This window comes from Babylonia areolata, chromosome 35 (assembly GCF_041734735.1).
Source record: "Babylonia areolata isolate BAREFJ2019XMU chromosome 35, ASM4173473v1, whole genome shotgun sequence".
In the NCBI taxonomy this organism is placed as follows: Eukaryota; Metazoa; Mollusca; class Gastropoda; order Neogastropoda; family Buccinidae; genus Babylonia; species Babylonia areolata.
The window spans coordinates 235,001-253,702 of record NC_134910.1 but is presented as its reverse complement, the minus strand read 5'-3'; the positions used below and the strand labels follow the sequence as shown (position 1 = coordinate 253,702).

At 47.7% G+C, this 18,702-nt stretch overlaps 1 protein-coding gene across 1 annotated transcript in view; it reads right to left on the bottom strand.

The window, feature by feature from the left end:
• Nucleotides 1–856: 856 nt before the first annotated feature.
• Nucleotides 857–18,702, bottom strand: part of LOC143277903 (voltage-gated inwardly rectifying potassium channel KCNH6-like) — a 196,335-nt gene continuing 178,489 nt past the window's right edge. The window contains exons 12-15 of the mRNA XM_076582870.1: nt 18,634–18,702; nt 14,315–14,446; nt 11,069–11,375; nt 857–1,472 (exon numbers count right to left, since the gene is read on the bottom strand). The exon at nt 18,634–18,702 is cut by the window's right edge and continues 40 nt beyond it. Coding sequence (XP_076438985.1) covers nt 1,247–1,472; nt 11,069–11,375; nt 14,315–14,446; nt 18,634–18,702 — 734 coding nt within the window. The 3' untranslated portion in view covers nt 857–1,246. The remainder of the gene's footprint in view (nt 1,473–11,068; nt 11,376–14,314; nt 14,447–18,633) is intronic.

Here is an 18,702-nt window from a genome sequence, read left to right as displayed (position 1 = left end):
TTTGGGGAAAAAAAGAAGGAAACAAATCAATATGTTTCAGCCATTCAACAGTTACACGACAGCACTGAAAAGTTCACTGTTTGGTCGTAGCGCATATGGTGCAAACCAACATTGACCAACAAGAATAACATTTCGCTACAGAGTTCCTTTCTTGCTAGTGGCAGAATGGATCCCGTTCTGAAAATAACTTGCTTTTGAAGTTTTCACCAATTCCATTACTGACCCTCTCCTTCCACCCCTACACACACTACACGTAGCTTCTTGTAGCTAATATTCGTTATAGCAGCTACATGTAGCTACTGTGCAATTATTGCTAGCCAGCACGACAACAAAAAGGGGGTGGTGGTGGAGCCATTGTTCTGAGGGGGTGGTAGGTGGAGCCATTGCTCTGATAATTTATTCCAAATATCTGGTTCCACTGAACTGAAGCTGTTTCAAAAGGGGGTGGGTGGAGCCATTGTTCTGATAACTTATTCCAAATATGTGGCTCCATTGAACTGAAGCCGTTTGAAAAGGGGGTGGGTGGAGCCATTGTTCTGATAACTTATTCCAAATATCTGGCTCCATTGAACTGAAGCCGTTTGAAAAGGGGCTGGGTGGAGCCATTGCTCTGATAACTTATTCCAAATATCTGGCTCCATTGAACTGAGGCCATTTGAAAAGGGGGTGGGTGGAGCCATTGCTCTGATAACTTATTCCAAATATCTGGCTCCATTGAACTGAGGCCATTTGAAAAGGGGGTGGGTGGAGCCATTGTTCTGATAACTTATTCCAAATATGTGGCTCCATTGAACTGAAGCCGTTTGAAAAGGGGCTGGGTGGAGCCATTGTTCTGATAACTTATTCCAAATATGTGGCTCCATTGAACTGAAGCCGTTTGAAAAGGGGGTGGGTGGAGGCATTGTTCTGATAACTTATTCCAAATATGTGGCTCCATTGAACTGAAGCCGTTTGAAAAGGGGGTGGGTGGAGCCATTGTTCTGATAACTTATTCCAAATATGTGGCTCCATTGAACTGAAGCCGTTTCAAAAGGGGGTGGGTGGAGCCATTGTTCTGATAACTTATTCCAAATATGTGGCTCCATTGAACTGAAGCCGTTTGAAAAGGGGGTGGGTGGAGCCATTGTTCTGATAACTTATTCCAAATATCTGGCTCCACTGAACTGAAGCTGTTTCAAAAGGGGGTGGTGGGTGAAGCTGTATGCTCTTCACATTCACACACTTCGTGCCACCCTTGCAGGAGGAGTTAACATCGTCTGGCTGTACTGTCCACACTGGGGAACAATCTCTTCGTTTCGTGGCATGAGTTCTGGAGTGCTGTGCCCTTGCCCTTGGATTTGTCTTCCCTGCTGACGCCAGCAGGTGGCAGGTCGAAGTCTGCGGAATCCCGTGTGACCCTTGGCTTCTGGCCGAGAAGACTGAGGATGGAATCAACTGTGGTGAACAGGTCGCTCTCCAGCTTATGCATGCGTCTGGAGGAGAAAAAAAAAGAGAAAAAAAATTATAACACAAAGAAAATGTAACCGAGGAAAAAAGAGCACAATGATTATATCATGAAGGAAAAATAACCGAGGAAAAAAGAGCACAATGATTATATCATGAAGGAAAAATAACCAAAGAAAAAAGAGCACAATGATTATATCATGAAGGAAATGTAACCGAAGAAAAGAGCACAATGATTATATCATGAAGGAAAAATAACCAAAGAAAAAAGAGCACAATGATTATATCATGAAGGAAATATAACCAAAGAAAAAGAGCACAATGATTATATCATGAAGGAAAATAACTGAGAAAAAAAAGAGCAGAATAATTATATCACGAAGAAACAGTAACCACAGCTCAACTATACTGCAAATTATTTAATTAAGTGTGTTGCACAGAATTGTCATCAGTTATGAACTTGTACTCTTCACGTCAGTTCTATTAGTTCAAGGCTGGTCAGTGCACTAAGTTAGTGCGTTACGTCAGTCTTAGTCATCCGACCCCTGTTCCTCCCTCTCTCTCTCTTTCTTTCTTTTGCTGAAGCGTAAATCAGTCTGTAGTTGGTCAATGCAAGTCAAGGAGTAAAAAGTGATAATTATGGAACTATGTCAGAGTATGAAATGAAATGACTGGAAAGAAAGTATTGAAATAAGGGTCATGACATTAGAAAACACAACAACAACAAAACAACAACACAACAAACTAACAGATCAGTTGGAGGATGTGTTCAACTCAGAAATTTCTGCCATGTTTTATTGTAACCAGATGCACCGGTGGATGGCTGTCTTCCCTCCAAGGGGCACTGTGTGTCTGTCTTCAGGGGCCACTGTGTGTCTGTCTTTAAGGGGCACTGTGTGTCTGTCTTTAAGGGGCACTGTCTGTCTGTCTTTAAGGGGCACTGTCTGTCTGTCTTTAAGGGGCACTGTCTGTCTGTGTCTGTCTTCAGGGGGCACTGTGTGTCTGTCTTCAGGGGGCACTGTGTGTCTGTGTCTGTCTTCAGGGGGCACTGTGTGTCTGTCTTCAGGGGGCACTGTGTGTCTGTCTTCAGGGGGCACTGTGTGTCTGTCTTCAGGGGGCACTGTGTGTCTGTGTCTGTCTTCAGGGGACACTGTGTGTCTGTCTTCAAGGGGAACTGTGTGTCTGTGTCTGTCTTCAGGGGGCACTGTGTGTCTGTCTTCAGGGGGCACTGTGTGTCTGTCTTCAGGGGGCACTGTGTGTCTGTCTTCAGGGGGCACTGTGTGTCTGTGTCTGTCTTCAGGGGGCACTGTGTGTCTGTGTCTGTCTTCAGGGGGCACTGTGTGTCTGTCTTCAGGGGGCACTGTGTGTCTGTGTCTGTCTTCAGGGGGCACTGTGTGTCTGTCTTCAAGGGGCACTGTGTGTCTGTGTCTGTCTTCAGGGGGCACTGTGTGTCTGTCTTCAGGGGACACTGTGTGTCTGTCTTCAGGGGGCACTGTGTGTCTGTCTTCAGGGGACACTGTGTGTCTGTCTTCAGGGGGCACTGTGTGTCTGTCTTCAGGGGGCACTGTGTGTCTGTCTTCAGGGGGCACTGTGTGTCTGTGTCTGTCTTCAGGGGGCACTGTGTGTCTGTCTTCAGGGGGCACTGTGTGTCTGTGTCTGTCTTCAGGGGGCACTGTGTGTCTGTCTTCAGGGGGCACTGTGTGTCTGTGTCTGTGTTCAAGGGGCACTGTCTGTCTGTCTTTAAGGGGCACTGTCTGTCTGTGTCTGTCTTCAGGGGGCACTGTGTGTCTGTCTTCAGGGGGCACTGTGTGTCTGTGTCTGTCTTCAGGGGGCACTGTGTGTCTGTCTTCAGGGGGCACTGTGTGTCTGTCTTCAGGGGGCACTGTGTGTCTGTGTCTGTCTTCAGGGGGCACTGTGTGTCTGTCTTCAGGGGGCACTGTGTGTCTGTCTTCAGGGGGCACTGTGTGTCTGTCTTCAAGGGGCACTGTGTGTCTGTGTCTGTCTTCAGGGGGCACTGTGTGTCTGTCTTCAGGGGGCACTGTGTGTCTGTCTTCAAGGGGCACTGTGTGTCTGTGTCTGTGTTCAAGGGGCACTGTCTGTCTGTCTTTAAGGGGCACTGTCTGTCTGTGTCTGTCTTCAGGGGGCACTGTGTGTCTGTCTTCAGGGGGCACTGTGTGTCTGTCTTCAGGGGGCACTGTCTGTCTGTCTTTAAGGGGCACTGTCTGTCTGTGTCTGTCTTCAGGGGGCACTGTGTGTCTGTCTTCAGGGGGCACTGTGTGTCTGTCTTCAAGGGGCACTGTCTGTCTGTGTCTGTCTTCAGGGGGCACTGTGTGTCTGTCTTCAGGGGGCACTGTGTGTCTGTCTTCAGGGGGCACTGTGTGTCTGTCTTCAGGGGGCACTGTGTGTCTGTGTCTGTCTTCAGGGGGCACTGTGTGTCTGTCTTCAGGGGGCACTGTGTGTCTGTCTTCAGGGGGCACTGTGTGTCTGTGTCTGTCTTCAGGGGGCACTGTGTGTCTGTCTTCAGGGGGCACTGTGTGTCTGTGTCTGTCTTCAGGGGGCACTGTGTTTCTGTCTTCAGGGGGCACTGTGTGTCTGTCTTCAGGGGACACTGTGTGTCTGTCTTCAGGGGGCACTGTGTGTCTGTCTTCAGGGGACACTGTGTGTCTGTCTTCAGGGGGCACTGTGTGTCTGTGTCTGTCTTCAGGGGGCACTGTGTGTCTGTCTTCAGGGGGCACTGTGTGTCTGTCTTCAGGGGGCACTGTGTGTCTGTGTCTGTCTTCAGGGGGCACTGTGTGTCTGTCTTCAGGGGGCACTGTATGTCTGTCTTCAGGGGGCACTGTGTGTCTGTCTTCAGGGGGCACCGTGTGTCTGTCTTCAAGGGGCACTGTGTGTCTGTCTTCAGGGGGCACTGTGTGTCTGTGTCTGTCTTCAGGGGGCACTGTGTGTCTGTCTTCAGGGGGCACTGTGTGTCTGTGTCTGTCTTCAGGGGGCACTGTGTGTCTGTCTTCAGGGGGCACTGTGTGTCTGTCTTCAGGGGACACTGTGTGTCTGTCTTCAGGGGGCACTGTGTGTCTGTCTTCAGGGGACACTGTGTGTCTGTCTTCAGGGGGCACTGTGTGTCTGTGTCTGTCTTCAGGGGGCACTGTGTGTCTGTCTTCAGGGGGCACTGTGTGTCTGTGTCTGTCTTCAGGGGGCACTGTGTGTGTGTCTTCAGGGGGCACTGTGTGTCTGTCTTCAGGGGGCACTGTGTGTCTGTCTTCAGGGGGCACTGTGTGTCTGTGTCTGTCTTCAGGGGACACTGTGTGTCTGTCTTCAAGGGGCACTGTGTGTCTGTGTCTGTCTTCAGGGGGCACTGTGTGTCTGTCTTCAGGGGGCACTGTGTGTCTGTCTTCAGGGGGCACTGTGTGTCTGTGTCTGTCTTCAGGGGGCACTGTGTGTCTGTCTTCAGGGGGCACTGTGTGTCTGTCTTCAGGGGGCACTGTGTGTCTGTCTTCAGGGGGCACTGTGTGTCTGTGTCTGTCTTCAGGGGGCACTGTGTGTCTGTCTTCAGGGGGCACTGTGTGTCTGTCTTCAGGGGGCACTGTGTGTCTGTCTTCAAGGGGCACTGTGTGTCTGTGTCTGTCTTCAGGGGGCACTGTGTGTCTGTGTCTGTCTTCAAGGGGCACTGTGTGTCTGTCTTCAGGGGGCACTGTGTGTCTGTCTTCAGGGGGCACTGTGTGTCTGTCTTCAAGGGGCACTGTGTGTCTGTGTCTGTCTTCAAGGGGCACTGTGTGTCTGTGTCTGTCTTCAGGGGGCACTGTGTGTCTGTGTCTGTCTTCAGGGGGCACTGTGTGTCTGTCTTCAGGGGGCACTGTGTGTCTGTGTCTGTCTTCAGGGGGCACTGTGTGTCTGTCTTCAAGGGGCACTGTGTGTCTGTGTCTGTCTTCAGGGGGCACTGTGTGTCTGTCTTCAGGGGGCACTGTATGTCTGTCTTCAAGGGGCACTGTGTGTCTGTGTCTGTCTTCAGGGGGCACTGTGTGTCTGTGTCTGTCTTCAGGGGGCACTGTGTGTCTGTCTTCAAGGGGCACTGTGTGTCTGTGTCTGTCTTCAGGGGGCACTGTGTGTCTGTCTTCAGGGGACACTGTGTGTCTGTCTTCAGGGGGCACTGTGTGTCTGTCTTCAGGGGGCACTGTGTGTCTGTCTTCAGGGGACACTGTGTGTCTGTCTTCAGGGGGCACTGTGTGTCTGTGTCTGTCTTCAGGGGGCACTGTGTGTCTGTCTTCAGGGGGCACTGTGTGTCTGTGTCTGTGTTCAAGGGGCACTGTCTGTCTGTCTTTAAGGGGCACTGTCTGTGTCTGTCTTCAGGGGGCACTGTGTGTCTGTCTTCAGGGGGCACTGTGTGTCTGTGTCTGTCTTCAGGGGGCACTGTGTGTCTGTGTCTGTCTTCAGGGGGCACTGTGTGTCTGTGTCTGTCTTCAGGGGGCACTGTGTGTCTGTCTTCAAGGGGCACTGTGTGTCTGTCTTCAAGGGGCACTGTCTGTCTGTGTCTGTCTTCAGGGGGCACTGTGTGTCTGTCTTCAGGGGGCACTGTGTGTCTGTCTTCAGGGGGCACTGTGTGTCTGTCTTCAAGGGGCACTGTGTGTCTGTGTCTGTCTTCAGGGGGCACTGTGTGTCTGTCTTCAGGGGGCACTGTGTGTCTGTCTTCAGGGGGCACTGTGTGTCTGTCTTCAAGGGGCACTGTGTGTCTGTCTTTAAGGGGCACTGTCTGTCTGTCTTTAAGGGGCACTGTCTGTCTGTGTCTGTCTTCAGGGGGCACTGTGTGTCTGTCTTCAGGGGGCACTGTGTGTCTGTCTTCAGGGGGCACTGTGTGTCTGTGTCTGTCTTCAGGGGGCACTGTGTGTCTGTCTTCAGGGGGCACTGTGTGTCTGTCTTCAGGGGGCACTGTGTGTCTGTGTCTGTCTTCAGGGGGCACTGTGTGTCTGTCTTCAGGGGGCACTGTATGTCTGTCTTCAGGGGGCACTGTGTGTCTGTCTTCAGGGGGCACTGTGTGTCTGTCTTCAAGGGGCACTGTGTGTCTGTCTTCAGGGGGCACTGTGTGTCTGTCTTCAGGGGGCACTGTGTGTCTGTCTTCAGGGGACACTGTGTGTCTGTCTTCAGGGGGCACTGTGTGTCTGTGTCTGTCTTCAGGGGGCACTGTGTGTCTGTGTCTGTCTTCAGGGGGCACTGTGTGTGTGTCTTCAGGGGGCACTGTGTGTGTGTCTGTCTTCAGGGGGCACTGTGTGTCTGTCTTCAGGGGGCACTGTGTGTCTGTCTTCAGGGGGCACTGTGTGTCTGTCTTCAGGGGGCACTGTGTGTCTGTGTCTGTCTTCAGGGGACACTGTGTGTCTGTCTTCAAGGGGCACTGTGTGTCTGTGTCTGTCTTCAGGGGGCACTGTGTGTCTGTCTTCAGGGGGCACTGTGTGTCTGTCTTCAGGGGGCACTGTGTGTCTGTGTCTGTCTTCAGGGGGCACTGTGTGTCTGTCTTCAGGGGGCACTGTGTGTCTGTCTTCAGGGGGCACTGTGTGTCTGTGTCTGTCTTCAGGGGGCACTGTGTGTCTGTCTTCAGGGGGCACTGTGTGTCTGTCTTCAGGGGGCACTGTGTGTCTGTCTTCAAGGGGCACTGTGTGTCTGTGTCTGTCTTCAGGGGGCACTGTGTGTCTGTGTCTGTCTTCAGGGGGCACTGTGTGTCTGTCTTCAGGGGGCACTGTGTGTCTGTCTTCAGGGGGCACTGTGTGTCTGTCTTCAAGGGGCACTGTGTGTCTGTGTCTGTCTTCAGGGGGCACTGTGTGTCTGTGTCTGTCTTCAGGGGGCACTGTGTGTCTGTCTTCAGGGGGCACTGTGTGTCTGTGTCTGTCTTCAGGGGGCACTGTGTGTCTGTGTCTGTCTTCAGGGGGCACTGTGTGTCTGTCTTCAAGGGGCACTGTGTGTCTGTGTCTGTCTTCAGGGGGCACTGTGTGTCTGTCTTCAGGGGGCACTGTGTGTCTGTCTTCAAGGGGCACTGTGTGTCTGTGTCTGTCTTCAGGGGGCACTGTATGTCTGTGTCTGTCTTCAGGGGGCACTGTGTGTCTGTCTTCAGGGGGCACTGTGTGTCTGTCTTCAGGGGGCACTGTGTGTCTGTCTTCAGGGGGCACTGTGTGTCTGTGTCTGTCTTCAGGGGGCACTGTGTGTCTGTGTCTGTCTTCAGGGGGCACTGTGTGTCTGTGTCTGTCTTCAGGGGGCACTGTGTGTCTGTCTTCAGGGGGCACTGTGTGTCTGTCTTCAGGGGGCACTGTGTGTCTGTCTTCAGGGGGCACTGTGTGTCTGTGTCTGTCTTCAGGGGGCACTGTGTGTCTGTCTTCAGGGGGCACTGTGTGTCTGTCTTTAAGGGGCACTGTGTGGCTGTGTGTGTCTTCAGGGGGCACTGTGTGTCTGTCTTCAGGGGGCACTGTGTGTCTGTGTCTGTCTTCAGGGGGCACTGTGTGTCTGTCTTCAGGGGGCACTGTGTGTCTGTCTTTAAGGGGCACTGTGTGGCTGTGTGTGTCTTCAGGGGGCACTGTGTGTCTGTGTGTGTCTTCAGGGGGCACTGTGTGTCTGTCTTCAGGGGGCACTGTGTGTCTGTGTCTGTCTTCAGGGGGCACTGTGTGTCTGTCTTCAGGGGGCACTGTGTGTCTGTGTCTGTCTTCAGGGGGCACTGTGTGTCTGTCTTCAGGGGGCACTGTGTGTCTGTCTTCAGGGGGCACTGTGTGTCTGTGTCTGTCTTCAGGGGGCACTGTGTGTGTCTTCAGGGGGCACTGTGTGAGTCTTCAGGGGGCACTGTGTGTCTGTGTCTGTCTTCAGGGGGCACTGTGTGTCTGTGTCTGTCTTCAGGGGGCACTGTCTGTCTGTGTCTGTCTTCAGGGGGCACTGTGTGTCTGTCTTCAGGGGGCACTGTGTGTCTGTGTCTGTCTTCAGGGGGCACTGTCTGTCTGTCTTTAAGGGGCACTGTGTGTCTGTGTCTGTCTTCAGGGGGCACTGTGTGTGTCTTCAGGGGGCACTGTGTGTCTGTGTCTGTCTTCAGGGGGCACTGTGTGTCTGTGTCTGTCTTCAGGGGGCACTGTGTGTCTGTCTTCAGGGGGCACTGTCTGTCTGTGTCTGTCTTCAGGGGGCACTGTGTGTCTGTCTTCAGGGGGCACTGTCTGTCTGTGTCTGTCTTCAGGGGGCACTGTGTGTCTGTCTTCAGGGGGCACTGTGTGTCTGTCTTCAGGGGGCACTGTGTGTCTGTCTTCAGGGGGCACTGTGTGTCTGTGTCTGTCTTCAGGGGGCACTGTGTGTCTGTCTTTCCCCCTAGAACAGAGAAATCTGTTGTGACAAAAAGAGTAATACAAATACAAATTCTCTTTTTGTCCACTGTTTCTCCCTCAGCTACTCTTTCTCTCCCCTGGGATCTAACATGCTTTGAGTGATGTATAGCTGATACATGTGTGCAGTAGACTTAGATCTAACATGCTTTGAGTGATGTATAGCTGATACATGTGTGCAGTAGACTTAGATATAACATGCTTTGAGTGATGTATAGCTGATACATGTGTGCAGTAGACTTAGATATAACATGCTTTGAGTGATGTATAGCTGATACATGTGTGCAGTAGACTTAGATATAACATGCTTTGAGTGATGTATAGCTGATACATGTGTGCAGTAGACTAGGATCTAACATGCTTTGAGTGATGTACAGCTGATACATGTGTGCAGTAGACTTAGATATAACATGCTTTGAGTGATGTATAGCTGATACATGTGTGCAGTAGACTTAGATATAACATGCTTTGAGTGATGTACAGCTGATACATGTGTGCAGTAGACTTAGATATAACATGCTTTGAGTGATGTACAGCTGATACATGTGTGCAGTAGACTTAGATATAACATGCTGTGAGTGATGTACAGCTGATACATGTGTGCAGTAGACTTAGATATAACATGCTGTGAGTGATGTACAGCTGATACATGTGTGCAGTAGACTTAGATATAACATGCTGTGAGTGATGTACAGCTGATACATGTGTGCAGTAGACTTAGATCTAACATGCTTTGAGTGATGTATAGCTGATACATGTGTGCAGTAGACTTAGATATAACATGCTGTGAGTGATGTATAGCTGATACATGTGTGCAGTAGACTTAGATCTAACATGCTTTGAGTGATGTATAGCTGATACATGTGTGCAGTAGACTTAGATCTAACATGCTTTGAGTGATGTACACCTGATACATGTGTGCAGTAGACTTAGATATAACATGCTGTGAGTGATGTATAGCTGATACATGTGTGCAGTAGACTTAGATATAACATGCTGTGAGTGATGTACAGCTGATACATGTGTGCAGTAGACTAGGATCTAACATGCTTTGAGTGATGTATAGCTGATACATGTGTGCAGTAGACTTAGATATAACATGCTTTGAGTGATGTATAGCTGATACATGTGTGCAGTAGACTTAGATATAACATGCTTTGAGTGATGTATAGCTGATACATGTGTGCAGTAGACTTAGATATAACATGCTTTGAGTGATGTATAGCTGATACATGTGTGCAGTAGACTTAGATATAACATGCTTTGAGTGATGTATAGCTGATACATGTGTGCAGTAGACTAGGATCTAACATGCTGTGAGTGATGTATAGCTGATACATGTGTGCAGTAGACTAGGATCTAACATGCTGTGAGTGATGTATAGCTGATACATGTGTGCAGTAGACGTGTGGGAGCCTAGACACAAGTCAGTAAAGGCACGAGGTGTATGAGCAGTGAGTGTGTCACAAAGCCAGGCAGACAGCAACTGACGTCAGCTATGTCTTAGCCAAGCATTACGACCCAACAAAGCCAGGCATATAGCAACTGACGATAGCTATGTCTTAACCAAGCATTAAGACCCGACAAAGCCAGGCAGATAGCAACTGACGTCAGCCATGTCTTAGCCAAGCATTAAGACCTGACAAAGCCAGGCAGATAGCAACTGACGTCAGCCATGTCTTAGCCAAGCATTAAGACCCGACAAAGCCAGGCAGATAGCAACTGACGTCAGCTATGTCTTAGCCAAGCATTACGACCCGACAAAGCCAGGCAGACAGCAACTGACGATAGCTATGTCTTAGCCAAGCATTACGACCCGACAAAGCCAGGCAGATAGCAACTGACGTCAGCCATGTCTTAGCCAAGCATTACGACCCGACGAAGCCAGGCAGATAGCAACTGACGTCAGCCATGTCTTAGCCAAGCATTAAGATCTTCTGCCATCAGGAGGACGCCACAAACTTTGAAATCCACAGCTCAGAAGACATTTATACCACGTTCAATTCACTTTTTAAATTCTGAAAAGCCAGTGTGCAACTGTGTGTGTGTGTGTGTGTGTGCGTGCATGCGTGTGTGTTTTTATATGAATGTCATATATTTGTCATTTGCTGCTTTTTGATCAAGTAATGTTTAATGTTTTTTGTGCTGAGCAACTGTCTGCGTTTTTTTTCTTGCCATAGCTGATGTAATTTCACTTCACGAGATAATAAAGTTATTCTATTCTTATCTTATCTTACCTGACCTCAGTTATCTTACTTTAATTTACTTTAACTGATCTTATCTTATCTTACTCATGTAAACTCTCCAGTCTGTTGTCCAGATCAGAAAGTGACTGCACGGCGTGTTTGTCCGAAAGCGGCCGATTCTCGTAGTCTGGCGCCGGAAACTTCCATATATGGCCAGTGCTGGTCGACGACTTGGGCGTGTAGGTGGTTCCGCTAGACTCCATGGGAGATAAGGCTGGATGTGCCGCGAAGCTGTCTGAGGGGTTGTCTTTCGTGACGGCCAGGGGCGGGATGTGGGCGGGGTGTGCTTTCTGTGTGTCCCCGGGTCGTGCTGGGCGGGGCGGCTGGCGGCTGGTGTTGTGGAGGGGCGGGGCTGGGGGACACAACACTGCAGGTTGTACCCTGGCTTCAGACACAGTGTGTGTGTGTGTGTGTGTGTGTGTGTGTGTGTGTGTGTGTGTGTGTGTGTGTGACAGTGTGTGTGTGTGTGTGTGTGTGTGTGTGTGTGTGTGTGTGTGTGTGTGTGTTCCTCTCTGTCTGTCTCCGTCTCTGTCTTTTTTTTTCTTCTCTCTCTCTCCGCCTGTCTCTTTCTATCTCTGTCTGTCTGTCTCACTCTCTTTGTCAGTGTGTGTGTGTGTGTGTGTGTGTGTGTGTGTGTGTGTGTGTGTGTGTGTGTGTGTCCCTCTCTCTCTGTCTCCGTCTGTATGTCTCTGTCTCTATCTGTCTCTGTCTCTCTGTCCCTCATATGTTTATCTGCCCGCTGCAGTAACTGGTAGCCTCTCACGGCCTGACTGGACGTCTGCACGTAAAAAAACCCCTATGCCAATGTGGCGCAGCGTGTGTGGACCAGTGCACATGGTTGTCCCCCCTCTATTGTGAAACTGGAACATTGGTAAGTTTGACACCCTGTTTTATTGTGAAACTGGAACATTGGTAAGTTTGACACCCTGTTTTATTGTGAAATTGGAACATTGGTAAGTTTGACACCCTGTTTTATTGTGAAACTGGAACATTGGTAAGTTTGACACCCTGTTTTATTGTGAAATTGGAACATTGGTAAGTTTGACACCCTGTTTATTGTGAAACTGGAACATTGGTAAGTTTGACACCCTGTTTTATTGTGAAACTGGAACATTGGTAAGTTTGACACCCTGTTTATTGTGAAACTGGAACATCGGTAAGTTTGCCACCCTATTTTATTGTGAAACTGGAACATTGGTAAGTTTGACACCCTGTTTATTGTGAAACTGTTTATTGTGAAACTGAAACATCGGTAAATTTGATACCCTGTTTATTGTGAAACTGAAACATTGGTTAGTTTGACACCCTGTTTTAATGTGAAACTGAAACATCGGTTAGTTTGACACCCTGTTTTAATGTGAAACTGAAACATTGGTTAGTTTGACACCCTGTTTTAATGTGAAACTGAAACATCGGTTAGTTTGACACCCTGTTTTAATGTGAAACTGAAACATCGGTTAGTTTGACACCCTGTTTTAATGTGAAACTGAAACATCGGTAAATTTGACACCCTGTTTATTGTGAAACAAACATTGGTTAGTTTGACACCCTGTTTTAATGTGAAACTGAGACTTCGGCAAGCTGTCGTTTCGATATTTCACAAACATCCGCCGGTATAAAATGGCGGTGGCAATACTGACTGTCAATAATGGCTGACATGAAAGACTGGCCACCCTGTTACAATGTTCATGTATGGTCCTGTCTGGTCCAAGTCAACAAGGCCCTAGGTCCAGTGCATGGATGGTCCAAGTCAACAAGGCCCCAGGTCCAGTGCATGGATGGTCCAAGTCAACAAGGCCCCAGGTCCAGTGCATGGATGGTCCAAGTCAACAAGGCCCCAGGTCCAGTGCATGGATGGTCCAAGTCAACAAGGCCCCAGGTCCAGTGCATGGATGGTCCAAGTCAACAAGGCCCTAGGTCCAGTGCATGGATGGTCCAAGTCAACAAGGCCCCAGGTCCAGTGCATGGATGGTCCAAGTCAACAAGGCCCCAGGTCCAGTGCATGGATGGTCCAAGTCAACAAGGCCCCAGGTCCAGTGCATGGATGGTCCAAGTCAACAAGGCCCCAGGTCCAGTGCATGGATGGTCCAAGTCAACAAGGCCCCAGGTCCAGTGCATGGACGGTCCAAGTCAACAAGGCCTCAGGTTTAGGAGTTCCTGCTGACTCAGCTGAACGGGTCTTGACTGGCTGGGTCAAGTGTAGTTTTGTTGTTGTTGTTGTTGTTACCATTCGCCCATGGGACCTCGATCATAATCGTATCGCGAAATCACCCTGATGATTGTGGATACTCACATGGAAGAAGAAGAATAACTCCCCCCACACCCCCCCAAAAAAAAACAACACAAACCCCCCCAAAAAAACAAAACACACACACACACACAACCCCCCCCCGCCCCCCACAAAAAAAACCACACACACACAAAGCCCAACAAAAACACGTTGTGTTCACCAGCCTGTACGTGATATCAGACTGACATAAGTTTACATTTGTGCCAACAGCAAAGTGAGAACTGTATCATGTTATCAATGGTTTCTCCAGTCAATGGGAAATCATTTACAGCTAAGTCTTTTGTGAAGGACTATGAGTCTCAAAAACTCTTAGTGCTAGTTGGCCTTTGGGAACCATCCCAACGCCGACTGTCCTAAAACCCTCTTGGCCAAGAGAGTGGGGATGTAACTTGGGCAAGACACTCTCCACAATAATCAAATTCCAGCCCAAATAGTCGGAACAGCAGTTGCCTCCTCTGCTGTTCTGATGGTCATAGTGGGCTGCCACATGAGACGTTTTCGGATGAAAGGAAAAACTGGGGTCCCGTGTGCAGCAGCATGCACTGAGCACGTGCAAAACAACCCACATCAACAAGGCACAGATACCAGGACAAACTGTTGGAAACTGATTAAAGCTTCAACTCGGACACCATGTCTCTACTACCCAGCTTACAAATAATTTTATTGTCCTGGCGTTGTCAGTCACCTCTGCTGCAGTTGCAAACAAACAAACAAACAAACAAAGAACCCCTGAAATAATCACACTTACCAAAAAAATCATCATCACACTTTACAGAACGAAATTCGCAATTAAACATTGATTCAACATCTGTTTTCATCAAGAAATTATAGAGGATTAACACTAATACTTTCATGTAAAAGTTAAGCTCAGTGGACCTACCCCGGCCCCTACACACACACACTCACACCACGCACGCACGCACGCACGCGCGCACGCGCACACACACACACACGCGCGCGCGCGACATTCAGACAGTCACACAAGGTATAAAATCACAAACCTGCAAGTGGAAAACCATCTTCAGCCACCCGACGATTTGCGCTTGGGGGAGAGAACTCTACAATTCTTCCTTCCTCTTCCTCGCTCTCTTCTCTCCCTTTAGCTGTGCTGTCTCTTCTTCCTCGACGAGAACCTGCACAGAGGGAGGAGCGAGAGGTGAACCTGTCGGTATCACATGATACATTTTCAGTTTCATCACGAAAAGCTCATTTCTGATCAGAATTTCGGTCTGAAGTGGCGAGCGCTGAAATGGTGGCAGAATTCTACGTCCGCCTTTTTAATTTTTTTAATCTTTATTTCACAAAAATATTATTATTATTATATATATATTTTTTAAGCTACCATATATTAAATAATTGTATAATCAGTTCACTGAAGTCCACCTCCCATACTCTGTCACCCCACTCGTTTTTACTTTTTATTTACATATTGCTTCGGGAGTGTGTTGCTTTCACTGAGAATGTTTGGGTCTCTGGTAAAGATATGTCTGTTGTTTGGGGAGAGTGTTTGGGTGTCTGGTAATGATATGTCTGTTGTTTTGGGAGAGTGTTTGGGTCTCTGGTAATGATGATTTATCTGTTGCTTTGGTAGAGTGTTTGGGTCTCTGGTAATGTTGATTTATCTGTTGCTTTGGTAGAGTGTTTGGGTCTCTGGTAATGTTGATTTATCTGTTGCTTTCAATGAGTGTTTGGGTCTCTGGTAATGTTGATTTATCTGTTGCTTTGGGAGAGTGTTTGGGTCTCTGCTAATGTTGATTTATCTGTTGCTTTGGGCGTGTTTGGGTCTCTGGTAATGTTGATTTATCTGTTGTTTTGGGAGAGTGTTTGGGTCTCTGCTAATGTTGATTTATCTGTTGTTTTGGGAGAGTGTTTGGGTCTCTGCTAATGTTGATTTATCTGTTGCTTTGGTAGAGTGTTTGGGTCTCTGCTAATGTTGATTTATCTGTTGTTTTGGGAGAGTGTTTGGGTCTCTGCTAATGTTGATTTATCTGTTGTTTTGGTGTGTTTGGGTCTCTGCTAATGTTGATTTATCTGTTGCTTTGGTAGAGTGTTTGGGTCTCTGGTAATGTTGATTTATCTGTTGTTTTGGTGTGTTTGGGTCTCTGCTAATGTTGATTTATCTGTTGCTTTGGTAGAGTGTTTGGGTCTCTGGTAATGTTGATTTATCTGTTGCTTCGGGAATGTGTTTGGGTCTCTGGTAATAATGATTTAGCTGTTGCTTTCAATGAGTGTTTGGGTCTCTGGTAATGATGATTTATCTGTTGCTTTCAATGAGTGTTTGGGTCTCTGGTAATGTTGATTTATCTGTTGCTTTCAATGAGAGTGTTTGGGTCTCTGGTAATGATGATTTATCTGTTGCTTTCAATGAGAGTGTATGCCTCTCTGGTAATGTTGATTTATCTGTTGCTTTGGGAGAGTGTTTGGGTCTCTGGTAATGTTGATTTATCTGTTGCTTTGGGAGAGTGTTTGGGTCTCTGGTAATGATGATTCATCTTTTGCTTTCAGTGAACGTTTGGGTCTCTGGTAATGATGATTTATCTGTTGCTTCGGGAATGTGTTTGGGTCTCTGGTAATAATGATTTAGCTGTTGTTTTGGGAGAGTGTTTGGGTCTCTGCTAATGATGATTTATCTGTTGTTTGGGGAGAGTGTTTGGGTGTCTGGTAATGTTGATTTATCTGTTGCTTTGTGAGTGTTTGGGTGTCTGGTAATGTTGATTTATCTGTTGCTTTGTGAGTGTTTGGGTCTCTGGTAATGATGATTTATCTGTTGCTTTGGTAGAGTGTTTGGGTCTCTGGTAATGTTGATTTATCTGTTGCTTTGGTAGAGTGTTTGGGTCTCTGGTAATGATGATTTATCTGTTGCTTTGGTAGAGTGTTTGGGTCTCTGGTAATGTTGATTTATCTGTTGTTTTGGGAGAGTGTTTGGGTCTCTGGTAATGATGATTTATCTGTTGTTTTGGGAGAGTGTTTGGGTCTCTGGTAATGTTGATTTATCTGTTGCTTTGGTAGAGTGTTTGGGTCTCTGGTAATGTTGATTTATCTGTTGCTTTCAATGAGTGTTTGGGTCTCTGGTAATGATGATTTATCTGTTGCTTTGGTAGAGTGTTTGGGTCTCTGGTAATGTTGATTTATCTGTTGTTTTGGTAGAGTGTTTGGGTCTCTGGTAATGTTGATTTATCTGTTGCTTTCAATGAGTGTTTGGGTCTCTGGTAATGTTGATTTATCTGTTGCTTTGGGAGTGTGTTTGGGTCTCTGGTAATGATGATTTATCTGTTGCTTTCAATGAGTGTTTGGGTCTCTGGTAATGTTGATTTATCTGTTGCTTTCAATGAGTGTTTGGGTCTCTGGTAATGATGATTTATCTGTTGCTTTCACTGAGAGTGTTTGGGTCTCTGGTAATGTTGATTTATCTGTTGCTTTGGTAGTGTGTTTGGGTCTCTGGTAATGATGATTTATCTGTTGCTTCGGGAGTGTGTTTGGGTCTCTGGTAATGTTGATTTATCTGTTGCTTTCAATGAGTGTTTGGGTCTCTGGTAATGTTGATTTATCTGTTGCTTTCAATGAGTGTTTGGGTCTCTGGTAATGTTGATTTATCTGTTGCTTTCAATGAGTGTTTGGGTCTCTGGTAATGATGATTTATCTGTTGCTTTCAATGAGTGTTTGGGATAGTGTCTGGCCAAGTTACACCCCAACTCTCTCGGCCAAGAGGGTTTTAGGACAGTTGGCATTGGGATGGTTCCCAAAGGCCAGCTAGCCCCCAAGGCAGCAGCACTAAGAGCCAATGGAATATTGCCTCCTAGTTTGAGAGTCAGAGTCCTTCACAAAAGACGAAGCTGTAAATGACTTTCAATTGCAAATGAGAAACCATTGATCATACAGCTCTCACTTTGCTGTTGGCCTGGCTGAGGGTAAGCTCATGTCAATCTGATGGAAGCTGAGCGTTGGCATGACAGGTGTGAATGAGGTGTCTTAAAACCACGGCACTAAAGGGATCATGACAAGTTATGTATTGGGTGATATATCAAAAGGCAAGAGCCAATCCACATCATTGCCATTGGACAAGGAGGGGATGTGCGCGCGCGCGCGCGCGTGTGTGTGTGTGTGTGTAGAGGGGGGTGGCAGGGTGAAATGTTACACAGTTCGTCATTGGACAAGGAGGGCAGGGTGAAATGTTACACAGACTGTCATTGGACAAGGGGGGCACGGTAACAAAGCAATGAAAGGAACAATTGTACACACACACACACACCACACCACACCACACCACACCACACCCACACCCACACACACCACACACACACACACACACACACACACACAAACAAGTGCATGTGGACATACAAAAATGTCAAACATATTAATGTGTGTTCAAACATTTTGCGTCAACTGCTTTGAGAGCAAATGCTTTAGACAGAAATAAAGCGAGTGGTAAACTTAATCTTGAATCGGAAAGAAGCAAAGTTAATTTGAACGCGTTTGGACGGACATAGTATTTTTCTAGAATGTACAATTCACGTATGGGTTTACACTGGGCACACACCAAGATAAAATGTAATTCAGATTCTTCTGTTCCAGGACAAAATGAACAATAAACATTTTCTCTATTCTTTGAGTATCCTAAATAATGTGGTTTCAGCTACGGCACACCAAGTCTTACTTTTGTTAAATGTTTCCTTAAAACAGGGTATCTGACTGTATTTAAATATTTTGGAACGTCATACAGTTGTTCAAGTGAAACGAGGAACATAATTGAAATCTGTCTTTTGACAAAGCGAAGGGCACAGAGCATTTTGTAGGATACGTAGGGATACGATTTTCATCCATCCTGGTGAGTTTTATCTAATACATTTTGTAAAGGTTTGAATGTACAACTGATGGGTATCTACCGGTTTCAGAGTACACAAGTGCACTTGGTGTCTTTATGCTGATATTCAGTAAGCGTTTAATGGCGAGCATGTGCACTCTTTCAATAACAATGTGATTAGCCGTTTGGCCCCGCATGTTAAAATGGGCTGAATCTGGGCTTCGAACATTTTGAATAGTTCAGAGAGAGAGAGAGAGAGAGAGAGAGAGAGAGAGAGGGAGAGGGAGAGAGAGAGAAGGGAGAGTGAGAGAGAGAAGGGGAGAGAGAGAGAAGGGGCGAGAGAGAGAGAGAGAGGGGCGGGGAGGGGGGGGGAAGACAGAGAGACACAGAGACACACAGAGAGAGACAGAGACAGAGAGATAGAGACAGCCTGACAGAGAGACAGAGAGTCACAGAGAGAGAGAGACAGAGAGAGACAGAGAGAGACGTGATGTAACAATGACCAAACCCTCTCACCCTGCTCACTGATCCGTCCTTTGCACTGAAGGCGGGGTCGGCGTTGGCGGATGAATCTCAAGGTCTCAT